The sequence below is a fragment of the Urtica dioica genome, chromosome 9, assembly GCF_054948205.1.
Source record: "Urtica dioica subsp. dioica isolate 48M chromosome 9, U.dioica_male_clone48M_v1_H2, whole genome shotgun sequence".
Taxonomy (NCBI): Eukaryota; Viridiplantae; Streptophyta; class Magnoliopsida; order Rosales; family Urticaceae; genus Urtica; species Urtica dioica.
This window is the reverse complement of record NC_142764.1, coordinates 20,109,648-20,135,344: the sequence shown is the minus strand read 5'-3', so window position 1 is coordinate 20,135,344 and position 25,697 is coordinate 20,109,648. Positions and strand designations below refer to the sequence as shown.

Below are 25,697 nucleotides of genomic sequence, written 5' to 3'. Positions count from 1 at the left end.
GTTAGTTTCGAGTTTTGTGGCACTGATTTACTTCTAATTTTGCATTTTTATTAATTAATGATTTTGATAAATATATTTTGCTAAAACTTAAAAATTTGAACAGCCACATATTAAATCCCTAAATCCTCTGAAGCACGAGAAAACAAAAGATTTAGTTAAAAAAAACGAGAAAACAAAAGACAAAAACCAAAAGCCAAAAAGAGAAAACCCTAAAAATTGATTGTAGACTGTCGATGATGGAAGAATCACGGGGAGAAAGCGAACAAAGACAAGTTTCTGTTGGCCGAGGAAGAGTTCGGCGACGGCGCCGAATAGGAAATGGCGTACACGCAGAACACGATGAAGCCGTTGAACTGGCGGATGGTCATCGACGAAGTCTGCAACAACGACCAACAAGATGCTAATGACGGCGTAGGCGAAGATTCTGATGGATTTAGGTCTAAAAGCGACCTTAATAGCTTGTGTAGCGACGGAGAGGAATATGATGGCTTGAGGCTCCTTGAGCAGCAGTTTTTCATGTTTTATAGCTACTTGTATAACAGCTATTTTTTTAGACTAATTAAGTATTGAAAAGCTAATGTAATAGAGCTAATTATAAAGCTGTTTTTGTGACTGTTTTTTGACGTCTGCTATCACAGATCTAATATATTTTTTGTAGCTATTTTGAACTCCAAAAGATATTTTGATATGCCCTGTTGTATTACGGATCAGATTTGCAAATGTTTAAGTTATTTTACATGTTATTATTAATCAGTACCAATACAGCTACGATTCTCCATTTTTAAGCAAAAAAAAAAAGTAATCAAACACTGTATCAACAAGTCTTCGATTGATCAATACCAACATAGATACAATTCTGTGGGGTATAAAAAAAATCAAATATTTAATATTATTTCGGATGGACTTTGGCCCGACTAAAGCCCATAGTCCAGTTGAAGACCGGCCCACAAAATCAATTATGGGCCTAGTTCGCTCTCGGCAGATCGGCCCAAATCCAACAACGCTTTCCGGCCCAATGAAGAACTCCAGCTCGGCCACGTCTTCCTGGTCAGAAGGATCGGTCAATCAAAGAGCAGACCACGCCGAGGAATATGGATCGAATAACGTGTCTTCGGCCAGAAGGTTCCATCTCGCCTATAAATAGAAGAGGAGATGACGATTTTCGCACATGCAAGTTCTACATCTCAGTTTTCAATTAATTCTATTGTATTCTTATATTCACGATCTTGAGTCCGGCCTGTTGAGTTCGTCACCTCGTCCATTTGTAACCTTCTCTAAATAAATAAAATTAATTAATATTCGTATATTATTATAGTTCTTTATAATTGAATTGTTTCTTATAGGACGTCTTTCTAAACCCCTTTAAAATATTTTATCATTTCGCTTTTCATTTGTGATTGTTGATCGATCTAAAAATCGACATCAACAATTTGGCGCCGTCTGTGGGAAAATTCAGAAAGACCAATCTCGGAAGAAGCAGTCCGTAAAAAAAATATCATGTCTTCCACTCCGACTCATTATGAATCCGGAGAGGAGATCCCCCCGGGGATCAGGGCAATCCTGGATATGCTGACAAAAAGATAGATGAGCAAGCCGAGACCAACCGTGCTCTTAATGACCGGTTGAACACCCTCTCGACTCCTCAAAACACCCCGGACCCTCAAGTGGGATCCGGAGATATGACCGCCTCTGAGTCAGCTCACCAAGCAACCTCGGTTGCGCAAACAAGCCGAGCTATCCTTCCCGGAGTCCGTCTGGATTTCTCTGGGATACAGGTCGCCCGAGGAACAGATCAGTCTCCCATCACAAGCTTTCAGCTTGGGGGGACTGCTGGCTAGGTCGCGACAGAAGTCACGATCGATCCTTCCGGACTCCCTCCGTCTCCTCTCGGGGGAGCACCGTCCGGATCTTTCCCGACTGATTCGGGGCCTCGCCCTCAAGCGATCTATCAAACATTCACCCCTCAGCGTCCGGGCGGGATGAATCCGACCCATCATGGCCCGGTAAGTACAACTGCGGTCAGTCCGGCACAATCGGGACCTTGCCTCTTTCGTGGTGGCGAACACAGTATGACCGAACTAGACAGGTTCAAGGAATCTATAACGGCCGAGCTGAGAGCCGTTCGTTCAGAATTTCATTCTGCGACCAGCTCGGCTCCCGAGATAGATCGCCTCGTTGAAGAAACAAGGCGAACTCCTTTCGCCAGAAATATCACTGAAGTGCAACTGGGAGATACCGGAAAAGTCCGCCTTCCACGGTACAGTGGCACCTCAAGTCCGAAAGCTTTCATATTGTCCTTCAGAGTCGCAATGGGACGGGTTATGCTATATGAGAGAGAATTAGAGGCAAGATACTGCCAACTATTCGCTGAAAGCTTGTCAGGACCCACCTTGGAATGGTTCTCCAAACTCGAACCAAACTCCATTGATGGTTTCGATAAGCTATCGGCTGCATTCCTGAAACATTATTCGATGTTCGTGGAGGACGATCTGACCATAGCAGACTTATGGGGGATCCAACAGAGAGAGAACGAATCCTTGAAGGATTTCATGATCCGCTACAAGGACGTTCTCTCGAAAATCTCTAACGTATGCCACGAGTCTGCCATAACCTCTCTAAGGAACGGATTAAGGCACGACTCGAAGCTGAAATTGGAAATGACTGTGAACCGCCCCCTCACACTAGAGGATGCAATTCATAAGGCCGCGAATTACGCAAAGGCCGAAGAAGAATTTGCTTTCTACAAGAGGCAACGCGCGGCCGAAAAGAAACCACCCTCCAATACTTGGGTAAGGCCCGTAAACACTGGGAACAACCCTCGCAGTATTAATCCCCACGACGCCGTACCTCACGCCAAAAAGCAACACGCCCATCCTAATTATACACTCAATGTCAGTGATGACATTAAGGAGGGAGGTCCCCAGGCTAAGAAATGGACACGGGACCCCAATGCGTATTGTAGTTTCCACAAGGCTAACGGCCACGACACGGTTAACTGCGAGACCATGCGTACGGCTTTAGCCGAGAAATATGCAAAGGGGGAACTAAAAGACGTCGATCTAGGACCCCCGCCAAAGAAGAAGGTCTTCAATAGCAGCAATAGGGGAAGGCGCAACCCTTCCCCCAAGAGAGCGAGATCCGAGGAGGAAGGGGAACCAAGCTCCCCGCCGACTGTCGCAAAACACAGGGTTGACTTCATAATGGGCGGCTCAAAGTTTTGCAACGAAACGGTTAACTCCATCAAAACACATCAACGTCGATTGAATAACCAAACTACCAAAATCAGATTAGAACAAGATGTTCAAATCTCGTTCTCCGAAAAAGAAGCAATAGGGACAACCGAACCACACGACGACGCACTCGTGATCAAGATTGACGTGTCTAACTGTGAAGTTGCGAGAGTTCTAATCGATGGAGGCAGCTCTGTAGATCTTATTTTGAAGGATACCCTTGCAAGGATGGGAATCGATGAAGACGAGATCGAAAGAGAACGAACCCATTTGACAGGTTTCAATGGGTCCACTACTCCATCCTTAGGAACAATCAGGTTGCCCGTAAAAACACATGGAATCAACAAAATAGTAGAGTTTCAAGTACAAGATTGTCTCTCCCCTTACAACATTATCTTGGGAAGACCATGGATACATATGATGAGGGTTGTGCCTTCAACCTATCATCAATGTATTCGTTTCCCTACGCCTGAGGGAATAGGAGAATCCGAGGTAATCAGGCAACCTCCCGCAGTTGCTATCTCACTAGCCACAAACATTGTGCCAAAACGATTAAAGAAGAGCAATAGCAATTAATGAATGTGGAGTCGGCCGAGAGCGTTTCCGCACTAGAAGATCCCGATTCCCTTGATGCACCAAGCACTGAGATGACAGTCCAAGTACAGCTTGACGACTCCGACCCTTCCAAGTGTGTCGGAATCGGAACTAAGCTTAAAGGTGGTACTAGGCGAGAGCTGATCTGTTTCTTAAAACGAAACAAATCCACCTTCGCCTGGTCAACCGAAGATATGCCAGGAATAAGCATCGACGTCACGTCTCACCAACTTAACGTCGATCACAGCTTTAAACCTGTAAAACAAAAAAGATGAAAGCTCGGTCCAGACAGGACGCGGGTTGTCAACAACGAAGTCGAAAGACTGCTCAGTGCAGATTCAATCCGCGAGGTAAAATATCCGGATTGGCTGGCAAACACTATCGTCGTAAAGAAGAAAAATGGGAAATGGCGGGTATGCGTTGATTTTACCGACCTAAATAAAGCATGCCCCAAAGACAGCTTCCCGCTGCCCCACATCGACCAGCTAGTCGAAGCGACCGCGGGACATAAAATCCTCTCGTTCATGGACGCATTCTCAGGATATAACCAAATCTTGATGCATCCCGATGACCAAGAAAAAACAGCTTTCATCACCGACCGAGGCACGTATTGCTACAAGGTCATGCCCTTTGGACTAAAAAACGCTGGCGCCACCTATCAAAGGTTAGTCAACGAAATGTTCAAAGAAAAGATAGGGAAGACGATGGAAGTGTATATCGACGATATGTTGGTCAAATCTCTAAGGGAAAACGACCACGTAGGGCATTTGAAGGAATGTTTCGAGGTACTGAATAAGTATCAAATGAAACTCAATCCCACCAAATGTTCATTCAGAGTATCATCCGGTAAGTTCCTTGGGTATATAGTTACCCAACGAGGAATTGAGGCCAATCCGGATCAATTACACGCCTTGCGAGAAATATCTTCACCCCGTAATAGGCGTGAAGTTCAAAGGTTGACGGGACGCATCGCTGCCCTCAACCGCTTCATTTCTCGGTCCACAAATAAATGTCTTCCTTTCTACCGGCTCCTTAAAGGGAACAAGAAGCTCGAATGGGACGACAAATGCGAAGAGGCGTTCAAAAAATTGAAAGAGTATCTATCGACGCCCCCCAATCTTGGCAAAACCCGTTGCGGGGGAGCCACTCTATCTATACGTCGCAGTGTCTCAAGCGGCAGTTAGTGGAGTACTCGTCAGAGAAGAGCAAGGGGACCAACGACCAATCTTTTATACAAGCAAGTCGTTAGTCGATGCTGAAACTCGATATCCTATTATGGAGAAGTTTGCCTTGGCCTTCGTTTCCGCCGCGCGAAAACTTCGACGATACTTCCAATCTCACACCATAATAGTAATGACATCGCATCCGCTCAGAAGTTTCCTACATAGCCCTAATCAATCAAGAAGATTAACCAAGTGGGCCGTGGAGCTGAGCGAATACGATATGGAGTACCGAGTGAAGACATCCGCAAAATCGCAAGTTCTAGCGGATTTCATCATCGAACTCCCGAGGGAAAGTCCCACCGTGACCGAAGTCGAAGGGACCTGGACACTTAAAGTGGACGGGGCGTCATCAAAGCAAGGGGCAGGAGTGGGAATACACATGACGTCCCCTCACGGTGAGACCATAGAACAATCATTCAGGCTCGACTTCGTCGCATCAAATAACGAAGCCGAATAAGAAGCGCTAATCGCCGGACTTAGGTTGGCCATCGCAGTTGGATCAAAGAAAGTAGAAGCTTTCTGCGATTCCCAACTTGTGGCAAACCAATACTCCGGAGAGTACGAGGCTAGGGACAAGCGAATGGAAGCCTACCTAAAAGTCGTGAAAGACCTCACGAAACAATTCGAAGAATTCTCCCTGACTATGATCCCTCGGGGAGAAAATACTTCGGCCGACGCGCTGGCTGCCTTGGCATCTACCTCGGATCCGGACCTCAAAAGGATCATCACAGTCGAAACAATCAAACAACCTTCCATTGCCATAACCACTACCGCGGTCATAACAATAGAAGGAGGGATTTGAGAGATGAAATACTACATTACATCACGACTGGCACGGTCCCATCCGATAAGATGGCAAAACGCAAGCTCGTGCTAAGAAGCGCGAGATTTTGCATCATAGATGGAAGTCTGTTTAAAAGAAGCTTCGCATGACCTTACCTCAAGTGCGTCAGGATGGAGGAGTCTAAATGAATCCTGGAAGACGTGCACGAAGGGGAATGCGGAAATCACGCAGACGGACGAGCGCTTGCCATCAAAATAAAGAGGCAATGCTACTTTTGGCCGACCATGCTGGCAGACTGCGAGGCGCACTCGTGCCGTTGCGACCAATGCCAACGCCATGCTCCCAACATAAAAAGACCCGCAGATGAATTGTCCTCTATCTCGGCTCCATACCAGTTCATGAAATGGTCTATGGATATTGTGGGACCAATGCCGGTCGCCCCTGGCGGGTTAAGATTTCTATTAATCTTAACAGATTATTTTTCAAAGTGGGTGGAAGCTGGCGCCTTCGTCTTGATAAAAGATGTCGACGTCACCGCATTCATCTGGAAAAATATAATCTGTCGACATGGCACTCCCCACGAGATCATAACAGACAACGGATCGCAATTCATATCGAAAAAATTTAGAAAGTTTTGATTCCATAACAACATTGAGGTAAGAATGTCGACACCCCGATATCCTCAAGGAAATGGGCACGCGGAAGCAACAAATAAGACCATAGTTGACTCCATAAGGAAAAGGCTCGATGCCAAGAAAGGGCGGTGGGCAGAAGAACTGCCAGGCGTGCTATGGGCATACCGAACCAGCCCGCGGAGGCCGACAGGGGAAACTCCGTTTTCCCTCGTCCATGGAGTCGAATCTGTCATCCCAATTGAGCATCAGGTGCAAACCCTTAGGGTAAAATACGCACCTGAGGATGAGCCAAAAAATGACGAGGCTCTATGCGATGCCTTAGACCTAGTGGAGGAAAAACGAGATTCAGCCCTATCACGGTTATCCCGTTATAGGCAATCCATCGCTAGATTCTACAACAAAGATGTTAATACAAGAAGATTCGATGTAGGGGACTTGGTCCTCCGAAAAATCTTCCAAAACACTGCTGAGGCAAACGCCGGAAAACTCGGGGCAAAATGGGAAGGCCCCTATAGGGTCACCAGAGTAACCTATCCCGGCGTTTATGAACTTGAAACACTCAACGGAATCCCGGTTTTAAGATCATGGAACGTCTCGAACCTCAAAAAATACTACTGTTGAAACCAGTAATAATTGAACTACGTCCGACTTGATCCCTACATAAGGGTACGTAGGCAGCCTCTTACCACAAAGGCACAGTCCCCCCACCTTCTTGAGCCACGGAGCTCGCACCTCGGCCAATGACCCCGACCTCGGACTAGGCTAGCAGTGCAAACGCCTCACGACGACTCTGGCGAGAGCCGACATCTCACAGCGTCATCAGAGATCGCACCCACGTGGATCGACCTCGTCCGAAAATATTAAGGGAAACTTTTTAGGTCCACGACGATCTAAAAGACTTAAAATTTTCACCAAATTTAATTACGGACTTCGGCTTCAAATCTAAAGGGAAACCTTTTAGTTCCATGACGATCTAAATAACTTAGCAAAATCATCTGAAACTTTTAAGGGAAACATTTTAGGCCGAATACAAGCGACCTAAAAGACTTTAACAGATTATACTAATCCGAGCTGCCTCAGGAACAAACAAAATAATGATATTCAGATCGGCCGGACGGACTGAATAAAAGAATAAACATCCATGCATTCATAATAGATTTTGGCGAGCTAAAAAACTTGGCAAAATTAAAAATCTAAGTTGCATAAAATAATAACATAAATTCAAATAAAATAGGGACCGAAGCCCCCTGTAATTGTATCAAAAGCAATAAAAACTTTGCCCAAAACACACGGGCCCCAAAAACAAAAAATAAAATAAACACTTCAAAGAAAAAAGACGACTGTCGGCTCAGGCTTGGTCACTAGGTCCGACCTTGACGTCTCGATGCTCGGGGGTAGGAGTAAGCACCGCCGCTTCTTCGTTCCCCTCTAGAATCGAGTTGAGAACCTCGTCAGTCCGGTCGAGCATCGAGCCGTGCTCGTTGAGGGCTTCAGCGAGTCCGACCTCGGGCGCGGGGGCGTCGGCGGGAGATCGGTCCAAGTAAGGAGTAAACGGTACGTCCTCAATCTCAGAAATGGAGATGGCCGCGTAATCGGCTTCATACTGAGCAATGTCGTCCTCAGTATCTTTCATCTCGACGGTCCAGTCCGAGATCTCGCCCTTTAGTGCCTCCGAGATCAACTCTTTGTTCCCCCGGCACTGCTCGAGCTTTTTCAGGATGAGGACGGCCTCGTCCATCTTCTCCTTCTGTGCTCGATGCTTGAGTATCTGCTCGCGATACTTCAGCGAGGTCGCCTTCCTCGCCGCGAGCACAGCCCGGTCCTGCTCCGCCTTCATCGTCCTCTTCATCCTGGCGATCTCTTCCAGAGCATCTTTCAACTCCTTGTCCCTAACCTCCAGGTCGGCCGCTAGCCTCGTCTTCTCTCTTTCAAAACTGCCAGAGCGAGCCGCCCACCCTTTGATTTTCTCCTTCTTGTCGTCGAGGTCGACAGACAAGTATTGACATTTGCCATTGAGGCGCTCGACCTTGCGGTAAGACTTCTCCAGTAGGGCGTCCTTAGCCAGAAGATCGTCCTGGAGGGTGGAGATCTTGTCGTTCATCCCCTGGAGCTCGGTCTGGAGAGACTTTGTCCCCTTCTGAACCTCGGCGAGCTTCTCCTGCTCGACCTTGGCGTCGTGAAGGCGCTTTTCATAGCGAAAAACACCTCGGTTCAGTTGGGTGGTCAGCTGAAATCAACTCAACTCTCATAAGTTCGATCATAACAGAAAATAATCATTTTTCACAAATATAACATATCGGTTATATACAAAAAAAAAAAAAAAAAAAAAAAAAAAAAACTTACCCCAGTTATGGCCGATGCCATCATCCTATACCAGTCCGCTTCGGCGAGCTCAGGAACCTTTGGGAGTTCCATCTCGGAACACGTCACCTGACGAAGAAGCCCCGCCGAGGAGTAAATGTCGTCGCACAACAGGTGATCCCGCGCGTAGTGGAAGTTGACGACATGTTTCCTTTTTTGGGATGCAGATGGGGCGGAGTCATCTCGGCCCCCAGACCTTGACTTTGAGGAAGACTTGCTCCCTTCAGCTGCGGCTTTGCCTTTGTCCGCCCTGGTCCCCGCGATCACGGGAGCCTCAGGGGCGGGCTCTTCCCCGTCCCGGCCAACGAGTTTGGGAACCGTATCTTTCTTCTTCTTATTCTTCCTCTCCCCGGAAGCACCCTTCTCAGGGACTCGGTTCGCGGGCATCTTCCTTTTCTTGGCCGCACCCGCAACCTCGGCCCTCTCGGGGCCTCGAACCCTCTCGGCCCCCTCATGGGAGTCGTCCTCAGTCGCGGGGACTTGATATTCCTCGGCCGCAGGAACATCGGCTCCCTGGACGCCTGCTGGAGCGTCCTCGGCTGTTTCAAGTACCCCGTCAGAAGGCACCAAGACAACCGGGATCTCGGATACTAGGCGAACCCCGGTCACTTCGACCTCGGGAGTATCCGCATGAATTGTTGGAATCGGGGCCGAAGTCGAAGCGGCACCCCCCTTCTTCTATTTCCTTGCCTCCCGGGCACTGATCGGAGTGTTCATATTGTCTCCAACTACTAAAATAAAGAATAATAAATAATAATCAAAATTAAGAACAGAGAAGATAATGTCGAAATCGTCGAACTAACCTTCCTCTAGGTGCTCTGAGAAATTTGGTGGGAAAGGCCAAACTCTGGCCGATATGAATCTGAATGGAGTGAAGCTCGACCACTCTGTTTCACCCAATTGCAGCAGCGTCAACTTTTCGGCGAACTCGACTCCCTGAGATGGCGCTTTGATTTTCTCTACAAAATATATATATATATATATATATATATAAAAATAAATAAATAATGAGTATATTTCACTATGCAGAATATAAATGCAGGCGAACTGAATTCTTATGCATACTCGGCGAGCTCGCCCATTTTGACGAGAAAGAACGAGCTCGGTCCCCGAGTGAATGCTCATTCACGGCGAAGTAAAAGTATCGCCTCCCCCAAAATTTGTCATTCGAGGGTAGACCCGAGATCACACCCTTGCCTGCGGCTTTCGAAAGGTAGAAACATTTCGGATCGTGTTTCGAATTCGCCTTAATCACACAAAGATGGACTAAATCCATCAGAGTGAGTTCGATCTTTTCCTCGTAGGCCATGACTATCAGGCCCATTACCATCCTAACGAAGTTTGGGCACATTTGGGGAAGGGTCAACCCTAGAGTCTAAGCGAAGTCGAACAGGAGAGGGTGAATAGGAAACCTCAGCCCACATTTCTCTAGCCAGATCTCATATATGCAGCAGAAACCCTCCACTACGGTATCGGCTGTAGCCCTAGGAGGAGGAAGAAGGATATTAATTTCTGGGGGAATCTGGTATTTTTCACGGATCCTCCTAAGGTCGGTCGAGGTCACAGCAGAGGGTAATAAAATATCCTCGTTCCCTAGAGGTTGAGACCCCGATGGACGAAGTCCTGAGTTCGACATCTAGTTCTAATGTGTTCTACGGACGAAGTGTTTAAATCTATGAATACGTTTGAGTTCGCTAGTCGAATTGACAGTCGATAATAGCCGAAGTGCAAGAAAGCTAAAGAACTTAGAGAGAGAACTCGAAGTCAGAAAGAAAGCGAGAAGTTGGAGAGGAAGAATTACCTTTTTAACCGCGGATGATGAGAATATAAATGAAAAGAAGCGACTCTTCGGTCCGCTTATTTATATGTTTCATAATTACCCAAAATCCCGAAAAAATCTAATGATTTCGGAAATCAAATCGAATCAAATCTAAGATATTTCCCTCGATATCTGCAAAAGATAACAGATTCTCCGACTCTTCGACTTCGACCTACGAAATACGGTTACGTCACACCACGTGTGAAGAGGACGCGCTCTCACACGATGCCACGTGGTCCCGAATCTTCGATCTCCCCATTTTTATTCGAAATAGTTCAAATTCTCCGCGCTAAATATTTTCAAAATAGCGAAATATTTTCAAAATATTTGGGGGCTAATTGTGGGGGTATAAAAAAATCAAATATTTAATATTATTTCGGATTGACTTTGGCCTGACTAAAGCCCATAGTCCAGTTGAAGACCGGCCCACAAAATCAATTATGGGCCTAGTTCGCTCTCGGCAGATCGGCCCAAATCCAACAACGCTTTCCGGCCCAATGAAGAACTCCAGTTCGGCCACGTCTTCCTGGTCAGAAGGATCGGTCAATCAAAGAGCAGACCACGCTGCGAAGACCGGACCTCGGACGACTTCAGCCTTGGCGAGGAATGTGGATCGAATAACGTGTCTTCGGCCAGAAGGTTCCATCTCGCCTATAAATAGAAGAGGAGATGACGATTTTCACACATGCAAGCTCTACATCTCAGTTTTCAATTAATTCTATTGTATTCTTATATTCACGATCTTGAGTCCGACCTGTTGAGTTCGTCACCTCGTCCATTTGTAACCTTCTCTAAATAAATAAAATTAATTAATATTCGTATATTATTATAGTTCTTTATAATTGAATTGTTTCTTATAGGACGTCTTTCTAAACCCCTTTAAAATATTTTATTATTTCGCTTTTCATTTGTGATTGTTGATCGATCTAAAAATCGACATCAACAAATTCTACAGTTTTAAGAAGAGAAAAAAAACACCGAGTACAAATTCTTTCATTGATCAGTACCAACACCATTACAAAATACACAAAAGCAGTCACAAATAAATTACATATAAACACGTCAGTACAAATTCCGACGAGCCATTAAATTACAACCAAAGCAGTCAGAATCCAAGCATAAAAGCAGTCACAAATAATCTCCAATTGATCCGTTGGTAGTTCGAACATCGCCGTTCTTCAGCCCCGTACCTTTCTCTGAGACCGTGAAATTCTCTTACACTCCGTGCGATTCTTCCCAGACGATGAAGATGACCACTGCTCATCTGCCATTTTCGAAAAACAGATGACAACGAAGAGGACTCGAGATGAGTGGCGAAGAAGAAAGAAAGAGAAGAGACGATGAAGAAGAAAGAAAGTAGAGAACAAAAATAAACTTAAATCTAATGAATTTGGGGCTTTTTAATAGGGAAAATTGATAAACCAAGCATTGTGTGACACACCATTTGAAAATAAAGCCATGTTTTGGTACTCTTCGGAAAATCAAGCATTTTTAGTGATGAAAAGTCATAAATACCCTGCTGCTTATTCTTCCTTCATCAGAGTTAAATGCCAAGTGAAATCAGGTTAACAAATTCGAAATAAAAAGAGGGAGCAAAACCCACAAACCCCACGCACGGCAAACCCCACGTACGGCAAACTCGCACGCACGAATGGGTAAGTTTCGATCCCTAATTCGATGATATTTTGTAAGAGATTTGTTTGATTTCCTGAAAAAATGAGTTTGGGTTCGTCATGTGGGATCCAGGAAAAAGTTCGAATTTGTTGTCTGTAATTTTGAACTTTATAGCTGTTATTTCGATTGCATTTCGAAGCTTACGATGCCCACGCCCTAATTCCTTTAAACTCAAATTTGTTGGGCCTTCTATGTAGTTAACCAGTTGAGAGAAGAAAAATGGGTAAGTTTCGATCCCTAAGTCGATGATATTTTGTAAGAGAGTTGTTTGATTTCCTGAAAAAAGGAGTTTGGGTTCGTCATGTTGGGTTCAGGAAAAAGTTCGAATTTGTTGTCTGTAATTTCGAACTTTATTCGATTGCATTTCGAACTTTTTAACTTGTACAGATTTGACTTCTAATGTATACTTTTTAACTTCTTAACAGGTTCAAACGTTAATATATGTTGTTTATGTGATGGTACTTGGGTGAACAAAGGTACAAAATGGGAATATACTAATGAATCGCGATTCGAACTGCGTGCACTCGCGAAAGACATATCTCGGGCGGAGCTATTAATCGCTATGTACGAAGCTTTTTGTGTCGATGAGTCGTTATACGATTTGAAACTTGAAGCTGCGTATGTTTGGGCTGGAAGACCAATGCCTCATCTCATTTTGGCATCGGACGCTAATGGATTTCAGAGTTTTCAGTTATTTTATGTAATGGATTTCATAGTTTTCAGTTATTCATGTGTTGGATTTCAGACATTTCAGTTATTCATGTGTTGGATGTCAGACATTTCAGTTATTCATGTGTTGAATTTCAGACATTTCAGTTATTTTATGTAATGGATTTCAGAGATTTCAGTTATTTTATGTAATGGATTTCAGAGTTTTCAGTTATTCATGTGTTGGATTTCAGACATTTCAGTTATTTTTTATAATGGATTTCAGACATTTCAATTAGTTTATGTGTTTGATTTCAGACATTTAAGTTAGTTTATGTGTTTGATTTCAGACATTTCAGGTTATTCATGTGTTGGATTTCAGACATTTCAGGTTATTCATGTGTTGAATTTCAGACATTTCAGTTATTTTTTGTAATGGATTTCAAAGTTTTCAGTTAGTTCATGTGTTTGATTTCAGACATTTCAGGTTATTCATGTGTTGGATTTCAGACATTTCAGGTTATTCATGTGTTGAATTTCAGACATTTCAGGTTATTCATGTGTTGAATTTCAGACATTTCAGGTTATTCATGTGTTGGATTTCAGACATTTTCAGTTATTTTTTGAAATGGATTTCAGACATTTTCAGTTATTTTTTGTAATGGATTTCAGATATTTCAGTAAACATTACAAACCCAAATTTCATCCAAAAAACTACTTTGGATGAAATTTGGGTTTTTAGTGTTTACTGAAATCCATTACAAAAAATAACTGAAAATGTCTGAAATCCATTTCAAAAAATAACTGAAAATTTGGTATTTTCCTCTGATAAGATTTTAAATCAGTAGATGTCACTAGAGAGGGTAATAAGAGATCTTCGTTCTCATCACGAGCTTTGGAAGGGGACCCTACTTTTTCTTCTAGGTTTGACATGTTTTCTAGGTTGAGTCCTAGACGAAGTTAATAAAACTGAGGACGGGCTGCTAAGAACGCTAAGCGAATTAAAAGAACCTACGAGCTCGCCAGAGAGAAAACAACGAAGTAAACACAGCGAAAGATAGAAAATGAGAAAAGTTACCTGAAAAGTTTCTTTACTTGGTAGATATAAGAGAAGTAAAATTATGAAATGACCTTTGAAATATTTTATAAGGGACAGTTAAAACCCACAACCCGAAAAATTTCATCATTAACCATCGAACCAAATCTTATCTCTTTGATCCGTGCGAAATATTTTCACCTGACGCGCCGAAACGGTTCGACTTCGAAATTGTGGCACTATGTCAACGCGATACGTGGACCACACTCCAAATCGAATATTTTCAAAATATTTGATTCGCGCCTAAAATCCGGGCAAACTCAACTTCTTTTTGCTCTACGATCTTTTTAATATTGTCCGAATATTAAATAGACTGGGGGCTTATTGTGGGGGTAGAGTTCGGCCCCATAAAATAATTTGGTATTGGGCCATCAAAGCCAAATATCCATCAAAGCCCATTTCAATAAAATAATTTAAATAACAAATAAACGGCTATTATTAATTTGTCGGTATTAATCATTGTCGTACGAATTTAATAAGGGTTCATTAGGAAAATAGTCAACTTCAACGTTTGATATTGCTAAATAGTCAACGTTTGGTAAATACACCAGTAAGAGTAAATAAGTGGCAGATTCCACATTACTGTTTTTTTTTTAATTAGACAAATCGAATAGTGTTTAAATACAAACATGTAACTAATGGTAACAAAATTGACACTTTTAATCACTTGTTTGTAACTAAACACTCTCAGATTTGTCTAATTTGTAAAGAAGTAGTAATATGGAATAACCAACTTATTTCCTATCTGTGTATACTTATATTTAATAAATCATTTGGGCCCGGCTCAAGTCCATTTTACGAGCTCACAACGCAACCACCAAGATCGTGACAAAGTCGAAGTCCGCGCAGGAAATGCGATCTCGCCTTGAGAGTTGATGATTTCTACCGAGCCCATTCAAACATAGGAGCAACATGGCAAAAGAAGAGGCGATGAATGACGAAGTCACCAACACGTGTCTCCGAGGATCCCGCATCTCGTCGTAGTATAATTCTCTTCTTCGGATATAATTTACACTTTATTTACTAATCTCTCTCTCTCTCTCTCTCTCTCTCTCTCTCTCTCTCTCTCTCTCTCTCTCTCTATCTCTTTCTCAATTTGTATTCCTGAGCTCGTCGTTTGTGTTCATAATCAGTCGAGCTCGACTAGTTTATTTGAGATCGGATATTTAATAAAGAGAATTGCCTTCTCGTTCTATTTTCATATTTATCATTATGTATTTAATATTGATTTCTTATACGAAACCTTTTTAAGACCCACAAATAAATTAAATCTAATCAAACACATAATATATATATTGTTTTCTTCGTAATTGTTGAGGCCCAAAAACGACATCAACAACTGTTGCCAAGTTTGTCAATGTTTCCTCTCATCGTCGGTCCTTTTGATACGTCCAGATATTCTGATGTGTATTTTTCTTTTCTTTTTTTTATAATGTTACTTAATGAAAGTTGTTTCTAAGTGTTGTCTATTTAACTTTTATATATATATATATATATATATATATATATATATATATAACTTATAATTACGTGTGTTTAGAATTTTTATATGTATATGAAATTTATTATCTGTATTTGAAATTGTGTAACATTATCTTCGTCGAAATTCCAGTGTCCAAACTCATAATCAATAAATCTTGATTATTGATTTTTGAGATGTCAATAAATATTTGTCAACAAATTTTTTAGATGTCAATAAATTTTCAAACAAATTCCCAAATTCTTCAATTAAAAAAAAAAAACTTAAAAAAATCATCAAACGATTCTACGAGAACGAAAGTGAAAGCCGTGAGCATTTAGCAACTCAAAACAAAAAAAAAATTGAAAAACGATTAAAAACATAAATACACAAAACAATAATCATATTTTGGATTAAAATAAGTTTATTAGATTTTGATTATATATATATATATATATATATATATATATATTAAAAGTCCTACTCGTGGTATAATCACTATATAATCCCACCCGTAAGCAAAAGAGCTGTTGGGCCATATACATAAGACATCATGGCCTATAAGGCCTGACGGGTTTTAAATTTTAATCAGCAGAAATAAATACTTTCCTGGGAAGCGATGTGAAGTTGAAAAGTCAGTTTCTCCAGAGAACCCAGAAAGACGAAGGAAATCGCAGCTTTTGCTTTGCTTACAAGTTACAGAAATCACACTATACTCTGCTTCGCGGCTTATTCTGGATCACATGGATCGCCATGAAGGTCGAGGTCGAGACCGAGGGTCTCATCGAAGAAGTCATGGCCGTTCTGGCGGTCGGCTTTTTCCCGCCACCGCCTCTCAAAGTTATCGTCCTCGCTTCACTGTAATCCCCACTCTCTCTTTCTCTCGCTCTAGTCTAGTGTATTTTGTTAGGGCAAACGTTTTTTTTTCATTATTCTTTTCAAACTGGTAATGTGTAAGCTTTTAGGGTTTTAAACGTTGAACGGCTTCGTGGACAAAAGAAAAAAAATATGAAGAATTAATATGCCTTACATTTTTTGTCTGGTGATCTATAGTACTCGTTGGAAAAATATTTTGGTATCAAACTTCTTCTTTTGTTCTTGTCTAATCGTTTCAGTTACATCGGTGTTTCAACTGCTTTATATCGTAGTTTGGTTCTATATCATGTAAAAAAGTTTATATTTTGATGTTGAAATATAATTAAATAAATAAATAAAAACTCTGTATATTGGTCGAAATGAAGTTCTAAAACTTATTAATTTTTTATAGCTTGGTGGCAAAAACAAAGTAGGTTATATAATTGTGGATGCATTTTAGGGCCCGGGATTGGCTTCTCATGAAGGGCAAGAACATTTGAATTCTGAGGAAAAGCGTCAAGATGGTAACAACCCGGGCGACTCGTCGAGTTGTGCCAATGTTTCAAGCAATCCGATTAGGCAAAGCCCAGAAGATTCGTTGGCTGATAAAGAGACAACGAAGCACATGAAGCCAGATATGTCTTATGAGCCTTCACCAATTATGGGACCTGAAACTTGTCAAACTCCTCTGCAAAATTCGTCCTATGCTTTGCGGCCTCTTCCAGATCACATGGATCGTCACAAAAGTCAGGGTCGAGGGTTTTATCGAGCCAGTCCCGGCCATTCAGGTGGCTGGCGATCTTCGCCCCCTGCCTCTCAACATCACCGTCCCGTCTCTGTAATCTCTCTCTCTCTCTCTCTCTCTCTCTCTCTCTCTCTCTCTCTCTTGCTTAGTGTCTCTTTTTAGGGCTAGTGTTTTTCCCCCTTATTTTCAAACTGGTGTGTGTATCTGTCAGTTTTTAGGATATTAAATGTTTTGGCGTTGATTGGTTTAGTATGCCTTATGTTTTGTCTGGTAATTTCTTCAAGTGGTTTTGTAGTATAAAATTTGGTATCAAAATTTTTGTTTCTTCTGTTAGCATTTCAGTTACATTGGTGTTTTTGATGTCCCGATAAAAAAATAAAAAAAAAAACTTATATTTCGGGTCAAAGTGAGTTATTATTATCGCTGGTAGAATATTTTAAGGTTGTATAATTGTGGGTGCATTTTAGGATCCGGTATCATCTTCTCATGGAGGACCAGAACATCTGAATTCTGGAGAGAAGCGTCGAGATGCCAACAGCCCTGGTGAACCGTCGAGTTGTGCGAGTGTTGAAAGCAATCAGATTAGGAATAACCCAGCTGATTTATTGACTGATCATGGGAGAATAAATCACCTGAGACGAGATAGGACTTCTGGACCTTCACCAATTAGGTCACCTGAAACTAGTTCAACTCCGTCAAATTCATCCTCTGATTCACAGCCTTTTCTGGGCCACACGGATCGTCATGAAGGTCGAGGTTGGCAGTCTTCCACCAAAGCTCAACGTGATCCTCATGGTTTCACTGTAAGCTCTCTCTCTCTCTCTCTCTCTCTCTCTCTCTCTCTCTCTCTCTCTCTCAGAGCCTCTGGTATAGCTTCTCTTGTTAGGCTACTGTTATTCATTTTCTTTTAACTTTTGGGGCTGATTTCTTCCGTGGATGGAAAAAAGATGGAAAATTAATGCCCTTTCTCATTTTGTCTGGTGACCTGTCCAAGTAACTTTTTTAGATAGCAATTTTGGGTACCAAATCTTTTTTGTTTTCTTCTAAGCGTTTTATTGTTGTAGTAGTGCTTTAATTGCTTAAGTCCACATTTGGTTTTCTCTCTCTCTCTCTCTCTCTCTCTCTCTCTCTCTCTCTCTCTCTCTCTCTCTCGTAAGCATTTTGGGTCAACATGAAGAATAACTTTGGTTATTTGTATGTATAATCGTTGGTGGCAAATTTTATAGTGTGAATAATTGTGAATGCACTGTAGGATCCAGGATTATCTTCTCACAGGGGACAAGAAAGAGTGAATATTGGTATTCAGCGTCGAGATGGTAACAGCCCTAATGAACCGTCGAGCTGTGCAAGTGTTGATAGCAATCTAATTTGGCAAAACCCAGCAGCAGATTCAATGACCGGTAATGCGCCAATTAGGTGTCATATTGCGAATCTAGATATGTCTACTGGGCCTTCATCAGTTAAGGGACCTGGAACACCGGGTAGTGATGGTAAATCTGATCATTCTAAGCAGGCCTTTGATATATGTATAATCAAGAAGCCCAATTTGGTTTCGTTGCAACCTTCTTTATTTCATAAGAACAGAGAGAAACGGAAAGAATCACAGACCATGGAAAGGAAAAACTGGCGTGAGTTAAGAAAAGGGATGATTCTTCTTAAAGGTTATCTTTCTCGAGACGACCAGGTGCGTTTTTTTTAATCCCCCTCTCACACCCACACAAACAGACACTGACATCTAGATATAATTCGAGTATAATAATTCAGTGAAAGAAACTTAATTTTTGTGATCTTAACTTGGGAGTTTGGTTCCTATACTCAATTACTACTTAAAAATGCATTATGTTTATCTTTGATATCGTGCATTGTTTGTAGAGGCAGTCATTATTTCATATGGGTTTGATGTGATTACAGATCAAAATCGTGAAGCAATGCCACAATTTGGGAATAGGTACAGGTGGTTTCTACCGACCTGGTTACCGTGATGGAGGAGAACTTCAGTTGAAAATGATGTGCCTTGGTAAAAATTGGGACCCCGAAACAAGCAGTTACGGGGATCATAGGCCCAGCGACGGTGCTAAACCACCCAGAATACCTACCGAGTTCGATCATTTGGTACAGCGAGCCATCAAGGATTCTCATTCTTTTATAGAGGAAAACCATGGAATTGGGACAGCAGAGAAGCAACTTCCATGGATGACACCAGATATCTGTATTGTGAACTTCTATTCCTCGAGTGGCCGGCTTGGCCTTCATCAGGTTTTGTATCATGTCTTTTCCTACTCATCATTTTATTGAACTTCCCAATCTTGTTGAATTTAAATGCCCATTATGTCATTGCCTATAGGATCGCGATGAAAGCGAAACAAGCCTCAGGCAAGGATTGCCTGTTGTCTCGTTTTCCATTGGAGATACTGCGGAGTTCTTGTATGGCGATCGAAGGGACGTCGACGAGGCAAGTATGGTTGAACTAGAATCTGGAGATGTTTTGATATTTGGTGGAGAGTCTAGGAAGGTTTTCCATGGTGTTAAAGCTATCAAACCGGACACTGCTCCAAAGACCTTAAGCAGTGAATCAAATCTCCGTCCCGGGCGGTTGAATCTTACATTCAGACGGGACTGAAAGTCCATCACTTGTTTTGGCTCGGCCGTGATGCTTGAAGATTATGGTTTTGGTAATGTTATAGGATTTTGGACAGAAATGTTTGCACAGTTCCAACTTCCTAAGTACAGGTTTTATTAGTGATTATGTAATGTTATGTATCTAATGTTTTGGAATTAAATGGGCAGATAAAGATGCGTAGCTTATGTCAAACCATCTAGCTGCCAATGTCAATGGTTGTAACTTCATATATAACGCATCTTTTATGTTACTTAACATGGTACAAAATGTTTTCTCGTATTATATCCAGTGTGTAATTCTTATGGTTAATACGTTCGATTCAAGTTTTTCTCGTACAAATCTCTCTCTCTCTCTCTCTCTCTCTCTCTCTCTCTCTCTCAAGTTGCCTTTTCAGTCACCCCAAGCTGCAGAAGCTGGCTGCCAAAAAAAAAAAAATATGTGGCCGCATGTAACCTTGTGCAGCTACTCGTGAAAAAAAAAAAAAACAATGGACATGATATATTCATAGATTGGAATAAATTCCACAGGAAGGCTTCAATCATTAACGACGGAATTGATCAAACCGAAGTGGAACCTTCTTTCTGGTTTGTTTTGATTCACGAAATAACAACAGGAACAAAAATTCCAGTTATGAAAACAGTGTCGGAACATACGGAACCAAATACTCATGTTGATTGGAATAGGAAGTCTATTTACAGTATTACACTAAGAATATGAAAGTGAATATGCTCTAATTATTAATAGTAAAAACCGGTGTTAAAAATATACAAACAGTAGTGATAATAAATATAAGAAAAATTACACGAACTAAACCACGCGAAACATTTGAATTGCAAATTAGCCAACATTACAAGATTGTTTGAAAAGTAACCAATAAACATGAGGTGACAATTTGTGTATTTCTAATATGCCCATTTTATCCTTTTATTTTCAATTAATTTATGAAAAATTAGTCGGACTAAGCCACTTGAAACGTTAGTATTGCAATCTAGTCAACGTTTCACCTAAGTTTCAAATCTATCCACGAATGATGACGTGACTTTATTATTCGTTTAACAAATTACTAGATTATCCTCTATTAAAATCGACTGCATTAACATGTAGCCAACGTTTTGATCGGCAAAATAATGCAATTAATAACCGTCAACTTTTTCCTTTAAAAAAAATACACGTCAACTTTTAATAGTCCATAATATTTTATTTCTTTTTTTATAGTTAAATTAATTGATTTGAATAAGGCATTCAAATCTGCGTAATCTATAATGTAAGACAAGTTTTCTTTGGTTAATTTCAGTTAAGTTTCGTTTATTTTTCATGCGATAAATTTTGGCTGACTGAAACGTTGGCTAGTAGTTTGTTGTTTTCTTGGGTTAATTTCAGTTAATTTTCGTTTATTTTACACGCAATAAGTTTTGGCTGGCTGAAATGTTGGCTAATAGTTGGTACTTATGATTTATGTTACATAAGGGTATTTTTGATATTTTCTACCGTTTATTTCTGTAAATGGTTAGATTACAAAATTTACCAAACGTTGGCTACATCATTTGATTGATTTTGCATATATAGTCATATTTACCTGCCATTTATTATAGAATTAAGTTATGGAAAAATTTCAAAAAAATTAAACATATTTGCTTTTAGAACCACAATTTAAGCTCTCTTTTCTCTCTCTCTCTCTCTCTCTCTCACAATTTTTTGCCCAACGATCTGAGCTCTCTCTCAAATCCATGATTTTATTCCCAACGTCATTGTACTCCTCTCAGCCACCATCGTCGAGTTCATGCTTGTGGACGTCTCGTCATCGCTCGTCTTCACCGAAAAAGAAGTGAGACTCCTTCTCTCTTTCCTTTTTCACTTTATTTTTTTTTCATTATGACTTTCATTATAAGAAAATAATTATATGTGTTTTCGGTTGCAAAATAATGCTCAAAATGAAATTTGTTGGCCTGGTTCTGATATCAAACATCGTTTTTCGAGATGGACGATACTTATTAAACGAATAATTTGAGTTATTACTGTAAATTATAGTTGATTTTTGTTATTTATAGTTAATTATTGTTAATATGCAACCGTGTTCATCTTTGTCTACAAAACAATTTTGGATGTTTTGCAGGTACTAATTGTTAATTATTGTTAATTTCAATATATTTGTATTTATTTCGGTAAATTTGTTACAGAAACGCAGCCCGAATAAATTTGAGAGACTACTATTCAATCTTTGAACGCCTCACTGAAGAGTAAAAATCGGAGCAAAGAGACAAAGACATCCTTAATGGAGAGAGAGAGAGAGAGAGAGAGAGAGAGAGATAACTATGATTAACTTATTCAACGGAGCAAAGAGACAAAGACATCCTTAATGGAGAGAGAGAGAGAGAGAGAGAGAGAGAGAGAGATAACTATGATTAACTTATTCAATGACTTGTTTTTATTTTTTAATTTTGAAATATTTCATGAAGGGTGTTTTTTATACTTGGTCATCGATAATGACTATTTTGCATAATTAATAAAACCTTGACTATTTAGTAAAGTTTAAGTTTGCTATTGGTTAGTTAACAACTTTGGCTATAAGCTTAAGTTTGCTTATTGATAAGGTCAATTTTTTTTTTTTTAAATTCATCCTTGCACATTTTTTATAAATTTTAACTACTTCATTAATTTTTAACTATTTTTCAAATTCCATACTTCTAATTGACTTTATCTCGGCCTTAATTAATACTCGTTAGAAGTTAGACCCCATTTGAATAATATACTCGTATACTCTTACTCGAAATAAACCAGGAAAATATAATAATAATTTTAGGGTGATGTAGCTAAATAGCCAATTTAAAATTATGAATTTGCAAAATAGATAAGGTTTGTCTTAATTTAGTGAAATAGTCAAAATGTGCAGTAATTTGGTTTCAAATTTTTTTTATCCAAGAGTAATTTTTTTAAAAGTGATAAATTACATATAATAATCGTCAAAAAATTTAATCTTGGCTATCAACAAAATTTTGAAAACGTAAATTTGATTACTTTGCTGAAAAGTTGAAACTTTGGTTATTTTGCTAATCAATAAGATTCAAATGGGGATTCGTTTCTCTTTTTTTTTGCCGTTTCTATGTATTTTATATACTGATGTGGCTTTATTGGAGTTAAAGAGTTCTTTGTACAATTTTTACATAATTTTAAATATACCACGATTAGGAAAAGATATACATACTCAAAAGAACTCAATAATAATTTTTATTATACTAGTCGGATTAGGAATAGGAAACATATATACTCGGAACCCAAAAACAGAAGGCTGAAAAGGTTGATTTTACGTGGATTACAAGTCACAAAACCACTTGACGACTCTCCTCACTGAATCTCGTTCCCACCCATTGTTGCCGAATTTTATTTCGATTCTCTCCAGATTCATCCTCTGCTAATTTCTACTCCTCGTGTGTTACTAATTATGCATCGTGGAGGTCGAGGTCGAGGTCAGCGTCGGAGTTTTCACAACCTCTCATATCAACATGATCAGAATTATCATCGCAAGACTGATCGTCTTCCTAAGCGTTTCACTGTAACCTTTCTCTCTCTCTCGTGTAGTGTCTCTTGTTACGGCTACTCTTTTTCTTCTTATTTTTAAACTGGTCTGTAGCTTGTGAGTTAGGGTTTAACTTTTTTTTTTCTTTCTTTCTGTGGATGGAAAAGGATGTTAAATTTTATTTTCCTTTTATTTTGCCCGGGGAGACGATTTTGTGAACTTCGGTTTCTTCTAATAATTCGTTTTAAGTTCGTTGGTGGTGTAAGTGTTTCAAATCAATTGCCGAAGCTCGTGACTTGGTTTTGATGTTGCAATCAAAAGTTCATATTTTGGGTCAGTGAAGTATTTATTTATTTATTCATTTATTTATTATATCATTATGAATGCATTGTAGGATCCAGGATTTGCTCCTCAAGAAGAACAAGAAAAATTGAATGATGGTGTGAAGCGTCAAGATCATGACAGCCTAAGTGAAACGCCGAGTTGTTCGAGTTCTGAAACAAATCAGATTATGCGAAACCTAGGGGCATATCCAACGACCGATAATAAGACGATTATTATGAGTAATTTTGCGAAACTAGATATCTCTCAAGTGCCTTCATCAATTGATAAGGGGCCGAACGTGCCAGCTAGGAAGGGGAAATCTAAAGATTCCGAGATGCCCTTCGATATAATACTCCCGATCAAGAAAACCAGCGCGATTAAGTTGATTCCTTCTTTACTCGACAAGAACAGAGAGAAGCGGAAAGAATTGCAGCGCGACTTGGAAGGCAAAAATCAGATCATGCTGAGAAAAGGGATTGTTCTTCTCAAGGGTTACCTTTCTCTACACGATCAGGTACCTTTCTTTTCGAGCTTCATGAGCTTATTCTTATGGAAAAAAATATACAAAATAGCCATTTAAAACTAACTAATTAGCGAAATAGTCAAAGCTTTAAGTTTTAACAAAATAGTCATTTAAGTCGTTGTCAAAAGTAAAAAAATTGTCACCATGATTGAGAGAAAATTTTCACTATCATTCAAAAAAAAAAAATCTAGTAAAAAAAGATTATTCAAAGATGATACTTGAACATTTTTTTGTAAATTAAAACTATTTCACTCGTATCGTATCAGACAAACCTTGAATATTTTGCAAATCTATTAATATCAATTGACTATTAGCTATAAAACCTATCACAACTTGAATATCTTTAATGTGATGTCATTATAGATCAAAATAGTCGAGCAATGTCGCAATTTGGGAGTAGGTAGAGGCGGTTTCCACCGACCTGGTTACCACGATGGAGGAAAACTTCAGTTGAATATGATGTTCCTCGGTAAAAATTGGGACCCCGAAACAAGCAGTTACGGGGATCATAGGCCAAGCGACGGTGCTAAGCCACCCGTAATACCTACGGAGTTCTACGAATTGGTACGGCGAGCCATCAAAGATTCTCATTCCGTTATAGAGAAAAAATATGGAGTTGGGAGAGCAGAGAAGCAACTTCCATGGATGACACCGGACATCTGCGTTGTGAACTTCTATTCCTCTACTGGCCGGCTAGGCTTTCATCAGGTTCGTAGCATTTCGATATAATAAATAGTTTCTCAATGTTCTTATTGTCTCCCATATTGTCTATATTTGGTGCATTTTTTTTAATGACATTGCGTATACGTTATGCTCTACAGGACCGCGATGAAAGCGAAAAAAGCCTCGAAGAAGGATTGCCCATCGTCTCGTTTTCCATAGGAGATTCTGCGCAGTTTTTGTATGGTATGAAAGGGGATGCTGAGAAGGCAAAAAGGGTTGTTCTTGAATCCGGAGATGTTTTGGTTTTCGGCGGAGAGTCGAGGAGAATCTTCCACGGTGTTGATTCTATCGAATCGGACACCGCTCCAGAGACCTTACTCGAGGCCACTAATCTCCGTCCCGGCCGGTTGAATCTTACATTCAGACAGTTCTAAAAGTACACGACTTTTTTTTTTGTACACACACAATACCTTAGTTTGAGAAGATTAAAATCTACGTATACAGTCTGTCTATAGTAATTTATATTGTTATATTCCTTACAATGTAGAATTTTTGAGCTTTCTATAGATTTCAAGAGCATGCATATCCATTAAGCATAAGATAAATATTGGTTCAAAGCTGTAAAAACAGAAAAGTTCGAAATTATAAATGTAAGAAGCCTTCAATTAGTTCACGAGCGAGGATATGTGAACTCCAAAATTGGAAGTTGTTGTGATCGAGTCACAATCTCAGCGGATTGATGTGCGTAACAAAACCTTGATAGTTTTACATCAGACTCTCCATCATGGGATCAATAGTCGTCGAAGAACGCCATTGATAAGCGGAAATAGAGTTAAGCTAAAACTAGCTCTAGTAGTACCATAACAAAATTATGAAATTGGTAAGACCGGATTGAGAGAGAATAGAGAGAAGAGTAATGGCAGAAATACT

General features: G+C 40.4%; 3 protein-coding genes and 1 pseudogene across 3 annotated transcripts; all 4 read left to right on the top strand.

Annotated features, from left to right (window-relative positions):
- Positions 1-1,979: 1,979 nt before the first annotated feature.
- Positions 1,980-3,806, top strand: LOC149385627 (uncharacterized). The gene has a single exon (XM_089626374.1). The coding sequence runs from the start codon at positions 1,980-1,982 to the stop codon at positions 3,804-3,806; it is 1,827 nt and encodes a 608-aa protein (XP_089482500.1).
- Positions 3,807-6,493: 2,687 nt separating this feature from the next.
- LOC149385626 (uncharacterized) lies at positions 6,494-7,087 on the top strand. The gene has a single exon (XM_089626373.1). The coding sequence runs from the start codon at positions 6,494-6,496 to the stop codon at positions 7,085-7,087; it is 594 nt and encodes a 197-aa protein (XP_089482499.1).
- A 9,021-nt stretch (positions 7,088-16,108) lies between these two features.
- On the top strand, positions 16,109-20,082 carry LOC149385625 (uncharacterized). The gene is made up of 6 exons (XM_089625029.1): positions 16,109-16,383; positions 16,839-17,216; positions 17,591-17,926; positions 18,376-18,807; positions 19,035-19,379; positions 19,468-20,082. Exons 1-6 carry the CDS (start codon positions 16,267-16,269, stop codon positions 19,741-19,743), a joined length of 1,884 nt encoding a protein of 627 aa, XP_089481155.1. The 5' UTR covers positions 16,109-16,266; the 3' UTR covers positions 19,744-20,082.
- A 3,734-nt stretch (positions 20,083-23,816) lies between these two features.
- On the top strand, positions 23,817-25,201 carry LOC149385624 (DNA N(6)-methyladenine demethylase ALKBH1C pseudogene; annotated as a pseudogene).
- Positions 25,202-25,697: the final 496 nt, after the last annotated feature.